At 40.2% G+C, this 12,410-nt stretch overlaps 1 protein-coding gene across 1 annotated transcript in view; it reads right to left on the bottom strand.

Annotated features, from left to right (window-relative positions):
- Nucleotides 1–12,410, bottom strand: part of suclg2 (succinate-CoA ligase GDP-forming subunit beta) — a 73,257-nt gene that overhangs the window by 48,566 nt on the left and 12,281 nt on the right. Inside the window, exon 2 of the mRNA XM_028406341.1 lies at nucleotides 9,399–9,540. Within this exon, the coding sequence (XP_028262142.1) occupies nucleotides 9,399–9,540 (142 nt within the window). The remainder of the gene's footprint in view (nucleotides 1–9,398; nucleotides 9,541–12,410) is intronic.

Here is a 12,410-nt window from a genome sequence, read left to right as displayed (position 1 = left end):
ACTTGTTTATTTGTGCTCCACAATGTCATCAAGGTAGAAAATGAGCACTATGCTTTGCTTTACTTTACCAGAGGGATGGGCATAAGCACCAACAAACTGAAGTACAAAAAAAAGAAAAACAGATAGCTAAAAAGCATGGGACTAAAGCCAAGGACAGGCCAAGAAAGGTCATAATGTGTGGGTAAAATGCACAAGAAAGAGCAATGTTGTTTTGACTTGACATTACCAGTTAATAGCTATGTAAATGGACCTCAGCCCATTTAAGTAGAGGCTATTAACATATTACCGGCTCCTCACTATGGGCATGTAAACAGAACCAATGTTTAACAGTCAATAAATGTCTTTGTGCACATACAACACCAGTCTTAGTATAGCCTATCCCAAACAAACAAACCCACTGAACAATTATAAAACCTTTGCAAACTGCATTTACAGTGTGCAGTAAACATAAAGAGCACAGAGTTTGGCCCCAATGAGTGTGATGTGATCTTTGCTCAACTTTCCATCCTGCAATGACTGAGAATCATTTCAAATGAATATCACTAAACGGATCTTCTCTCAACAATGATGCCACAAAAACCAGGCAATGACCACTCCCTAAACAACAACAGCGTGGGAGCAATACAAATGTAATAGCTTGTGACAGTAAGGCTGCATATTCATCTTTTGAAGTACAAGAACCCATTGTAAGCTGCTTCGGTGTCCTCTGTCCAGTAGACCACTGAAGAGAGGACATGACACAGGCTCCAGCTGGTGTACATATAAACGCAAACATACTTCTAAGAGGGTCGTCTCATCTCTCACCACTTCACACAAAGACAGAAGTGAAAGGGCCCTGGTTGAGCCAACGCTACTCAGCGCTAAATGCTACTGTCAGCGCTTTTCACCAGAGACTCTGCCTCATTTTCTGAAGGGGGAAGATGAAAGTGGTCTTAAAAGGCGCTTGAAATGTTGAAGAACATGAGGCAGCTCCAGTGGGGACACTGTGAATGAGAAGGGAGGGGATGCACAGTGAGAAGTGGTCTGACTATGTTCAATGTTTTAACCATGTTTGACAGTAAGATATATTTGTCTGTCCCTAGCTGAAAAGGAAGTGAGCTCTGTGTGCAAATTATTTGTATAGTACTGTTGTGACATTTTTTTTCTCAAACTCACTGTTAAAGCACTAAATCTGTCCAAACATTTGTCACTGGCAAGACAAAATAGACAGAGCTGAACATAATAGAATCTGATGACAAAGGACTGAGGTCTTACACAGCACTAATATCTAAATCTAGGTAGGCAAAAATGGTACTAAACAGGAACGAATGCAGAGAAAAAAGACACAAATGGAACGCAAAAGGAAGAACATGTCTGCGTTTCTTCTTAGAAATTCACTGCTCAATGAAGCACAGAATTGCCTTAATAAAACATGCAATTTACGGCCAGAATTATTCCGATAATGGCTCTGTGATTGGACAAGTATTTGGACACAATGGCATAAAAGAGCAAACTGAAGAGAACTGAAGCATGGGAGATGCTAATGTACCAGAGCTACAGCAATATACGTCCATGACAGGGCCACAAAATGCTTTTTGATTTGTGAAATCTTTGTACTGCACATCTTATTGTGCAGTTGCTTAATATAATCATTCGCTTTTGAGTGTTACTGCAAGCTCTGAAGTGTAAGACAATCAATTTTGTCATTAGCTGACAATTTCTAATGGGGAACCTGCCTAACAAGTCAATTAAAAGGTAATAGGCTGATTAATTTGTGGGACAAAATAAGCTAAGGGTTTATCATGTCACTTCTACTTTTTATAAGATGCAAGTGTTGTATTTACTTCATTTACTAAATGAGCAAAAGGTCAGGATGCATTTGATAAACGTGTTGTGCTGAATACAATTCAGACAAATTACTACAGGTAAAATAATTAATTAAGCTAACTCTCTGATGAAAAGTAAAGGCCAGGTCATACATATTCATTAAAAAAAGTAAACCACAAAAACAGATGGGTCCTCTAGCAGCTAACAATGGTTATCACACCTTGATTCTTTAATATGGAAAGAGCACTGTGCAACAAAAAAGGGAATGTGCTACAATAAACAGAAAAAGCAAAGCACAGGAGAGGAGAGGGGAGAATGAGGGAGGACTTGGGTGAGATGCGTCACGGATGGATAAGGAAGTCCTCAAAAATGACTTGTGGTGATGCCCATGGTGGGGAAGTGCATTTCTGTGACAGATGGTGCAGACTAGGCATAGTGTTGGGTTTGCTGAGAAGCATATGGTACTCGCTGAATGATCTCATAGAGCAGCGCCAGGCCCAGTCGGAGGTGTAAATGCTTCTCTGCACCCTGCCAGAGAAAGCGGAACCGTTGATATCACCAGCAAAAATGTGAAGCTACGCCACATGTGAGCATTTGTGTTATGCCATATCTTATGTGACTTAAGCATTTTATTTCAGATGACTGGTAGTGAACCTTTCTGATGTATCAGCACTACTAGGAACATAACCACATTTAATTCAGCAATGTATCATTATTTATGTGGAGTCAACACTAAATCTTTTCTTCACACAGTAACTGTGTAATGTTTACTATTATATTGAATTTGAACATATCTTATATGAGATTAGATTAAATTAAACTTTGTGGTCATTGCACATGTACAAGCACAATGCAATGAAAGGCAGTATCTCAATATCTCAGACATAAAGAAAGACACTGTTAAAAGACAAACAGCATACATGCCATTCTCGGCAGACCAAAGGACAAATATGCAACTTTGTCCTGTTGTCCTCCTGATAGTCTTAAGAGTTTCAGCATCCTTAGGTATGCCACTAGATGACTTCCATAAAGCCACTGACTTTATTTTTTGCATTTTAGGCTTGAACAATACTGTTCATTGGATACTACTAACACTAAAGTCTCTATCTAGAAATACACTCTCATTACACTGTAATCATTGTTGAGGGAGTTACAGTATGCATTACTAAAGAGATAGCACATTCAGAATGTGCAAATACGTTTACTATGTATAAACATGCAAAAACAAATATGTTCAAGTCGCATTGTTGATATGGCAATGATGATATATGATAACTGTTCAAAGTTCAGCAGCCTGATGGTCTGTGGATAGAAACTGTTTTTTAGTCTTTCACACTCCTGAAGCATCTGCCAGACTGCATGAGTGTGAACAGTGTGTGTTGTGGGTGCTTGATAATGTTGTTGGCCCTCTTTGTGGCCCTGGCATTGTAGATGTCCTGTAGTGGTGGGACGGCTGCTCCACAGGTAAATTGTGCCGTTTTAATGACACACTAGAGATGGTGCAGTTCCCATACCAGACTGTGATGGATTTTGTCAGGACACTGTCCATTGTGCATCTGTCAGAACTGCTAAGGAGTTTGGAGAATAATCCAAATTTTCTCAGCTTACTGAGAAAGAAGACTCTCTAATGAGCCTTTATGATGATCTGCCGTGTGTTGTGAATCCAGGTGAGATCCTCACTCATGTAAAACAATTACTTTAAGATACAATAACACTGTCTTTGGCTTTGAGCTACTTTTACTTACCCCAGATTTACACCAGAAGTGTTAGAGAAGCGCAGCAGCAAGTTTTTTAAAATTGTGTCTCAAGAGCGACATCAATCCCCACCAGATGCGTTTCTGAAGCATAGTGTATCTGTGCATATGTTACAAGCTCCCGCAAGATTCACAACTCATGTAATAATCTGCCTGTTTACCTGATGGTTAATGTCCTCTCTACATGTATCAAACTGGGTTACAGAGCACGCTAACAAACAACTCCCCACTAACAGGCACACGACCTCTCTCTTGTCTGGTACACACACACGCTCACCCTCTCCCAGGTACACACAAACAAACACACTAATTAAAGACATGCCACTCTCATATCATTGACCAACTCACCACCTTGACTAACCAACTTTCTATGGGAAACCCTGCTCCCCATCCCACAATATCACAAAAATCCTGCACATATCCGAGTCTACGCATCGCAACACACACACACACATCTACACACCTGCCTCAAAGAGTTGGCTAATGTCAAGGTAGCTTGCTATTATTCAGTAAGGCAACATATCAAACTAACTATCCCTCTAATAGGCACACATGAGATTTGACAGTCATGCATAAAAAGCTTTTCACTGAATATTTATAACAGTGTGAAATAAATTAAAATGTTTCCTTCATCTGTTAATTGTCATTCTGGCAGTGAGGCTGTGCTAAGTACGACATGGAGAAAAAGAACAGCCAAGGCTGACTGAGGTGAACAAGAAGTGGAAAAAAAAGGTAGGTAGCCTAAAATAAAAAGAAAATTTGATTGTGGCATAATTTTTCAAGAGAAAGTCAAGATGATGACAACAGTAAAGAAGAAGATTTTTCACATCTCATCTGATATGAGGTATACATACACAAGTATATGTTGTTCCTATTCATCACACGGGCTCAGCATGCAGTTAAGATAAGAATCTAGAGCAATGTTTTCTTCCATCACTGCTTTGTCAATGAATGATTTCTGTGCAGGCAGTATAGCAGACATGAATGACTTTGGTAGCAAGAAAAGAGGCAAAATGTGGTTTTGATTTAGAATTCCAACAGAAAATCCATCAAGATTTGCTCAACAGATGCATCTGTCAAGCGGGTGGCGACACACAAAGTGGACTGCATAATCATATTCTCTTTGGCTGTAGCAAGGCACAGGTAAGTGTGAGTGTGTGTGTATATTTGTGTGCATGGCTGTACAAATATGCTTCGAAGGCAAACACAAAATCTATATTCATTACTGAGGCTGTTCTGATATCTCAAAACAGCTAGACAGACAGTAACAAAGCCTTCATAAAAAAACTATGGATCCTTAGAAAAATAAGAATATTTTTGAATTTATCAGTTCAAAGTGCAGTAAAAGGGGAAAAATGAAGTACAGTTTTAGGCCATCGTAATTCTTTAGTGTTTTACTTTAAACAAAAAAAAAAAGATATCATTTTCTTTTATTTTCCCAAGACGATTAACTATTTGCACACCTTGATGCAAGCACTGCTATCATGAAATTACAACTCTCTTTCAGATACACACAGATAAGCAAATTTACTGATTAATGAGTGCACTCTGGGACTCTTTTATTAAATGCTCCTTTAACTCAAGGCCTTGGTTTAAAGCACTAAGGGCTCCACACTTATGCGGCACTCTTGATCACATTGTAATGTGTAGAGTGTTGGGTTACTACCACAAACATTTGAGGCTTAAATTCTTTGACTTCTTTTAGGTCACACTTTAGGAAGCACAGAAAAAGAAGTGATGCTGAAACTTGACTCCCGCATGCCATAGTAGCATCTCGATGCACACATCAATTATTCATTTTTCCAGATGGACAGTTACTTGCATTTTCTCCATTTATTGGGCACACCTTACCAAAAAATTGACAAGAATCTTTTTTTTCTTCATAATTAAAAATTTGTCAAAACAGCAGCTTAGTACACACACACACACACACAAATTACAAGGGTATGAGACAAGTAGATGTGGGTCACTGGTCCTGGACAGACAGTCGCAGTTAGTATGCCGCTTTTTCAGCGTCCCAGTGGAGCACACATTACAAAAGCTTTAGACTTTCTGATAACTCCCTGCTGGACTCACCCAGTATGGTGCCACAGAAATCAAACCTTACTTTCCATGATCCATTGGTTGGTTGTGATTCACCCATCTGCCACAATGCAAACTCTCCCCTAAGAGTTGTCATTCAAGTTAAAGGGAATCAATGGTCCATGTCGGATATTTTTTTAATGTTTTGATAGAAAAGTAGAAAGATTTTAAGCAATTTGTCGCCATTGGTAATAGAATGAATCAATCAGTGTCCACTTTAGGAGAGTTGGACCACTCTACAGTACATCAGAGGAGTGAGAGTTGTTTCTATATAGCACAGCTGCGATTGAACTGTCAACTTAACCACTTCATGGTTAAGTGAGTGTAGCAGAGAGGAGAATACTGGATGGCGTGCATGTGTGTGTTCATAAAGACAAGCTTCTTACTCCACACATGTCATTCGTCTGTGTCTGTGCTTCCACACCTGACTGCTTTATTCTTTTGTGAGATACCACAACCATCCACAACTCTGGCATGGAACCATACAGTGGAAGGTCATGGCACAGAAAGTCATCTAGGACCGTCTCCACTCCACACCCTGCCCCCACCCCCTGGAGTCAAAGTTTGGCAGTCTTGGTTTGCATATGAGCACAACAGATCTTAACTAAAGAGATTATTAATCTCCCCCATTCTTTCACTCTCTGTCACACTAATAATATGGCCCAAGAGAAAGCCATTCACAGAGACAGTGTGTATCTGAAGAAATGAAGCGTCTATTGATGCTCACTTGCATGCTTGCCCATGCATTAGTGAGCCAGCAACAGTCACAGGACACAAAAAGTGTTAGACACACACACAGATACAAGGACACCAACCAAAGCTCAGTGCGCAAATGGAGTTGAGAAGACAAAGCAGCTTTGAAGTATATCACAATAACACTCGATTTACTGAGGTCACCGCAAATCACTGCAAACATGTATGGGGGCGCATGATTTTTATTTCAGCTGACAATTTTCTAACACTGGTGACATAAGTGGTCACAGCCACAGTAGTGTTAATTCAAATGCACTGCTGCTAATTAAGACCTGATGCTGAGCAACAGTATTTAACATCTCTCATCCATTTATGGAACGCAATGGCGGATGAAGCAAGGAGTGAGTTTTAGGTCACTAAACTTAAAATATTGATTGAAGATGCCAATGAAAAAAAATATCAGAACTGAAGCCACATATTTGCATCTACTGCACTTAACTGACTGTTGACTGTTTTTTCAAATCATATTCGTTTGTGCAAAGTAGGTTTTACCATAACAAACAAAAACAGATTAGATATCACCTAAGAAAAGCAAAATCTGAAATTAAATCATCCAGTCAGGGCTGTGTTAGCCTGTCTGTTTTAATTTAGCTACTTTGTCCTAAGCTTTCTATCCCTCCATTTTATCCCTTGGCAAACAATATAGATATTGTCATGTAAACATACAGTGGGTATGGAAAGTCCTTAAATGTTTCACTCTTTGTTATATTTCAGCTATATGCTCAAATCATTTAAGTTCATTTTTTTATCTCATTAATCTACACACAGCACCCCATATTGACAGAATTGTTGACATTTTGGCAGGTTTATTAAAAAATAAAAAGTGAAATATCACATGGTCCTAAGTATTCAGAGCCTTTGCTGTGACACTACTGAACTCAGGTGCGTCCGTTTCTCCTGATCATCCTTCAGATGGTTCTACACCTTCATTTGAGTCCAGCTGTCTTTGATGATACTGATTGGACTTGATTAGGAAAGCCACACACCTGTCTGTATAAGACCTTACAGCTCACAGTGCATGTTAGAGCACATGAGGATCATGAGGTCAAAGGAACTGCCTGAGGAGCTCAGAGACAGAATTGTGGCAAGGCACAGATCTGGCCAAGGTTACAAGGTTACTGCTGCATTTAAGGTTCCTAAAAGCACAGTGGCCTCCATAATCCTTAAATGGAAGACGTTGGGACGACCAGAACTCTTCCTAGAGCTGGCCGTCTGCCCACACTGAGCTATTGGGGGAGAAGAGCCTTGGTGAGAGAGGTAAAGAAGAACCCAAAGATCACTGTGGCTGAGCTCCACAGATGCAGTCGGGAGATGGGAGAAAGATGTAGAAAGTCAACCATGACTGCAGCCCTCCACCAGTCGGGGCTTTATGGCAGAGTGGTCCGATAGAAGCCTTTCCTCAGTGCAAGACACATAAAACGCTAAAACATGCTAAGCACACAAAAAAAAACACATCAAGGAATCCAAGATGGTGAGAATTAAGATTCTCTGGTCTGATGAGACTTTTTGCAAGACTTTTTGGCCTTAATTCTAAGTGGTATGTGTGGAGAAAACCAGGCACTGCGCATCACCTGTCCAATACAGTCCCAACAGTGAAGCATGGTGGTGGCAGCATCATGCTGTGGGGGTGTTTTTCAGCTGCAGGGACAGGACGACTGGTTGCAATCGAGCAAAAGATGAATGCGGCCAAGCACAGGGATATCCTGGATAAAAACCTTCTGCTTCCAACAAGACAATGACCCTAAGCACACAGCTAAAATAATGATGGAGTGGCTTCACAACAACTCTGTGACTGTTCTTGAATGGCCCAGTCATAGCCCTGACTTTAATCCAATTGAGCATCTCTCAGAGAGACCTAAAATGGCTGTCCACCAACATTTACCATCCAACCTGACAGAACTGGTGAGAATCTGCAAGGAGTAATGGCAGAGGATCCCCAAATCCAGGTGTGAAAAACTTGTTGCATCTTTCCCAAAAAGACTCATGGCTGTATTAGATCAAAAGGGTGCTTCTACTAAATACTGAGAAAAGGGTCTGAATACTTAGGACCATGTGATGTTTCAGTTTTTCTTTTTATAATAAATCTGCAAAACTGTCAACAATTCTGTGTTTTTCTGTCAATATGGGGTGCTGTGTGTACATTAATGAGGGAAAAAATGAATTTAAATGATTTTACCAAATGGCTGCAATATATAGTAAAGAGTGAAAAATTTAAGGGGGTCTAACTACTTTTTGTACACTGTATCTTCCCATTCATTGTCTTTGAATGCACTGTAACCAGGGCCACTGAAAGCAGCGCCCCGGGCGCTTGAGCCCTAAGACATAAGAGTGGCACTGGCTGACTGGTTGGTAGAGAACAGATGAGAAAGCTGTGTGTTGGCGCATAAATATGTGCTAAATCATCTTTTTTCCATGCAAGTACAATGTGGTTGTGAACATTTGAACTACACATAAAATTAGAGCTTCAGTCACTTCCACACATGGCATTGTGCGAGAATGTGGGGGCAATAATCCAAGCTGCAACCAAGATTGAAAATAAATTAATTAAAAGACAAGAAAAGAAAAACAAACCAAAAAACATGCAAAGCATGAGAAACTCAATACGAGAGGTTGTGAAACAAATTAGCGCGGATGAGTGCCATGATGAAAAACAGAGCAGGCACAACCACTAAGCTCAAAATACACTGGCTCCCACACATAAGCAAACAGCAAAAAGACGCGATTAAACTTGATAAAACTTCAACCCTTATTAACCACAGCCATTTGCTCGTCCTGTAGCAAGGTCAAAGAACCATGCAGCAAAAATAAAACTGTTAAGGCTTTACTGAGCACTTTACAGCACTAACACCAACTCATTAGCAACACTACAGGAATAAAGAATTAGCCCATCTGTGGGCAAAAGAGAGCTGGAATGTACAAATTACGTCACATAGCAAATAAAAAGTTAACTTTGTCAGAACAGAGCTTACAAGAGAATTATTGATTGATTTGTGTTGTACTCACTGAGTCTCTTTGCAGCCTCCAGGGCCTCAGAAGCTGTGTCAGCCACATAGAAACGTTGGACAGCCACGCCACTCTCTTGCATCAGCTTCTTGCTCTGGTACTCCTGTAGGTTCAGCCATCTCTTGGGACTCAACCAGGTGTGCTGGGGGAAGGAGCAAGGCAGAAGGAGGAAGAGTGTAACTTGTGGAAGACAGTTAACACACTGCCACGAAGTATCCAATTTTAGGACTTCCATCATGTCTAACGATAACAATTTTTGCTATTCAGCTCAACATCTCGCCAAGCCTATGTTCACTTTGCTGAGGTATTTTACATTATGCAGCATCAAAATATGTCTAGCTTCTGCCTTAGAGTGTACAGGCATTTCCTACACCTCTTCCAACCCCACAATCTTATTCGATCTTTTTTTTTTCTCTTTTAATGAGGCAGGCAGCTGGGCTAAAGCTGCAGGACAGCTCAGGAGCTGTTTGCTCCATCAGCAGACAGGGGCCCTGTCAGCTCCAGCTGTTGTTGCTATTAAAAAGAAATTGGCTTTTTAATGTGACGGAGAGACACAGGTTGTGTTAGAATCCCTCCGCACTAGAACACACTACTATTTGCAGGTGTGTATGTAAATGCACACGTTGGCGTGTGTGTGTGCATACAAATGTTTTCACAGGAGAGGTCTTTGGGGAGTCATTAAGAAGAGAAAGGCCCTTAAAGTAAAAGGAAAACAAGTATTGTGAGTTCAGCATGTAAATGATGCTACAGGGTGCTACATTTCCTTACCCAGTAAAGATTAAACTAACATGATAATAACATCAGCAGTGCACCCTATATCTAATGCTGAATAAATCAAATTGACCTAAACTGCTATCCACTGTTCCATCTGTGGGTCCTACACAAGTCTTTAATTTTTCCAGAACACCTGCATGAACTTCAGGGGGGCATACATATGTTATTATGTAGAAGATGATGTCATATTGTGATTCTGTAAAGATATGACTATAGTGGTATAGCAGGCACAACCATTACTGTAGCATAACACCAACACCAATATAGCAACATGAAATGCTAAACTACTGCTTTTAGTTTATAAAGTAGTAGCACCTTTAGGTTAACAGTGACATCATTAATCTGCATCTTTCTAAACCGACTACCAAAAACACAACCTACTGATGTTCTTTTTTAATTTTTGTTGTTTTACATTTTAAATACAGTGAATCTTGAATGACGTTGCCAGGTTTTTACTTGAAAAAATAAAATGTTGCAAAATGTTTGCAACTGTGCATTACATTAAACATCTGCATGTGCTCAATAAATGATAATATAAAGAGAAACAAAAGTTAGAGAAACTGATCAAGAAAAACTGGATACATTTATTTTAATATTTCCCATCTGCACAGGCACTGTTCACAATTTGGTCTAGGTCTAGGTCCCACTGCACTCAGTATAAGCTGACGATGCAACTTTTTGGCAGCAGTATGGAGGGATACAAAAAGCAGAGCAAGGCATTAACTAAATTAATAAAGATATGCCTAGGAATTAGGGATGCAACATATTGATTAATTCATTAATGACCTTATCAATCAATTAACAATTATTGAATAATACAGTGGTGATTATACTAAGCCAAAATTTCCTCCCAGTTTCACTAAGATTAACAGCTATTGTTTACTGAATAAAAACTGCATGTCATATTCCTTAATGAATGATTTAATGTACCATTGGGGATACAGTACAGGACATTTATGTAGTATAACAAAATACATTTTTTATAGAAATTAAATTAAATATGTAGGTGTAAATATGTATGATGTTACCTGTCCTGAAAAAAAAACATTTCTGAATGTGTTGTCGCTCCTCATAGCATATACAGACATGCTCAGGAGTCAGGCTTGTGTGCAGCTTGTTTACAGTGGGGGCAACTACTGAGAACACACTATTCAACTAGCATGCTGATTAAAAAAGAAAACAATTCTAAATATACTGCTCAAAAAAAAAAAATAAAGGGAACACTTAAACAACACAGTATAACTCCAAGTCAATCACACTTCTGTGAAATCAGCCTGTCCAGTTAGGAAGCAACACTGACTGTGAATCAATTTCAGCTGCTGTTGTGCAAATGGAACAGACAACAGGTGGAAATGAGACGCAATTATCAAGACAACCCCTATAAAGCAGGGGTTCTGCAGGTGCTGACCACAGACCATTTCTCTGCTCTCATCCTTTCTGCCTGATGTTTTGCTCACTTTTGCATTGTGTCTGTCAGCACAGTGTCCAGAGCATGGAGGAGATACCAGGAGACAGGCCAGTACACCAGGAGACGTGGCAACAACCTACCTCCTCCTTTGTGCAAGGAGGAACAGGAGGAGCACTGCCAGAGCCCTGCAGCATGACCTCCAGCAGGCCACTAATATGCATGTTTCTGCTCAGACCCATTGTGAGACCATATGCTGGTGCAGTGGGCCCTGGGTTCCTTCTGAAACATGACAATGCTAGGCTCATGTGGCTGAAGTGTGTCAGTGGTTCCTGCATGATGAAGGCATTGATGCTATGGACTGGCCTGCTCGTTCCCTAGACCTGAATCCAATCGAGCACATCTGGGACATCATGTCTCGTTCCATCCACCAACAACATGTTGCACCACAGACTGTCCAAGAGTTGATTGATACTTTAATCCAGGTCTAGGAGGAGATCCCTCAGGACAACATCTGTTGCCTCATCAGGAGCATTCCCAGGCATTGTAGGGAGGTCATACAGGCACGTGGAGGCCACACACACTACTGAGCCTCATTTTGACTTGTCTTGAGAAATTTCCACTCAAGTTGGATCAGCCTGTAATGTGATTTTCCACTTTCATTTTGAGTATGCGCAGAGATTACGCAGCACCTGAAAACCCACAAATTCCGCCAACATACCACCATGGCTAGGTTACTAATAACTTTTCAACAGAAAGCGCAGTGCTGGGGCAATTAATCGACAATTAATTTACTTTAATCAATTAAGGTCTTAGCGTAAAGCGTAGTGTTA

This window comes from Parambassis ranga, chromosome 5, assembly GCF_900634625.1.
Source record: "Parambassis ranga chromosome 5, fParRan2.1, whole genome shotgun sequence".
Lineage (NCBI taxonomy): Eukaryota > Metazoa > Chordata > Actinopteri > Ambassidae > Parambassis > Parambassis ranga.
Note: the sequence above shows the minus strand (reverse complement) of the source record. Positions and strands in the feature narration are given on the sequence as shown.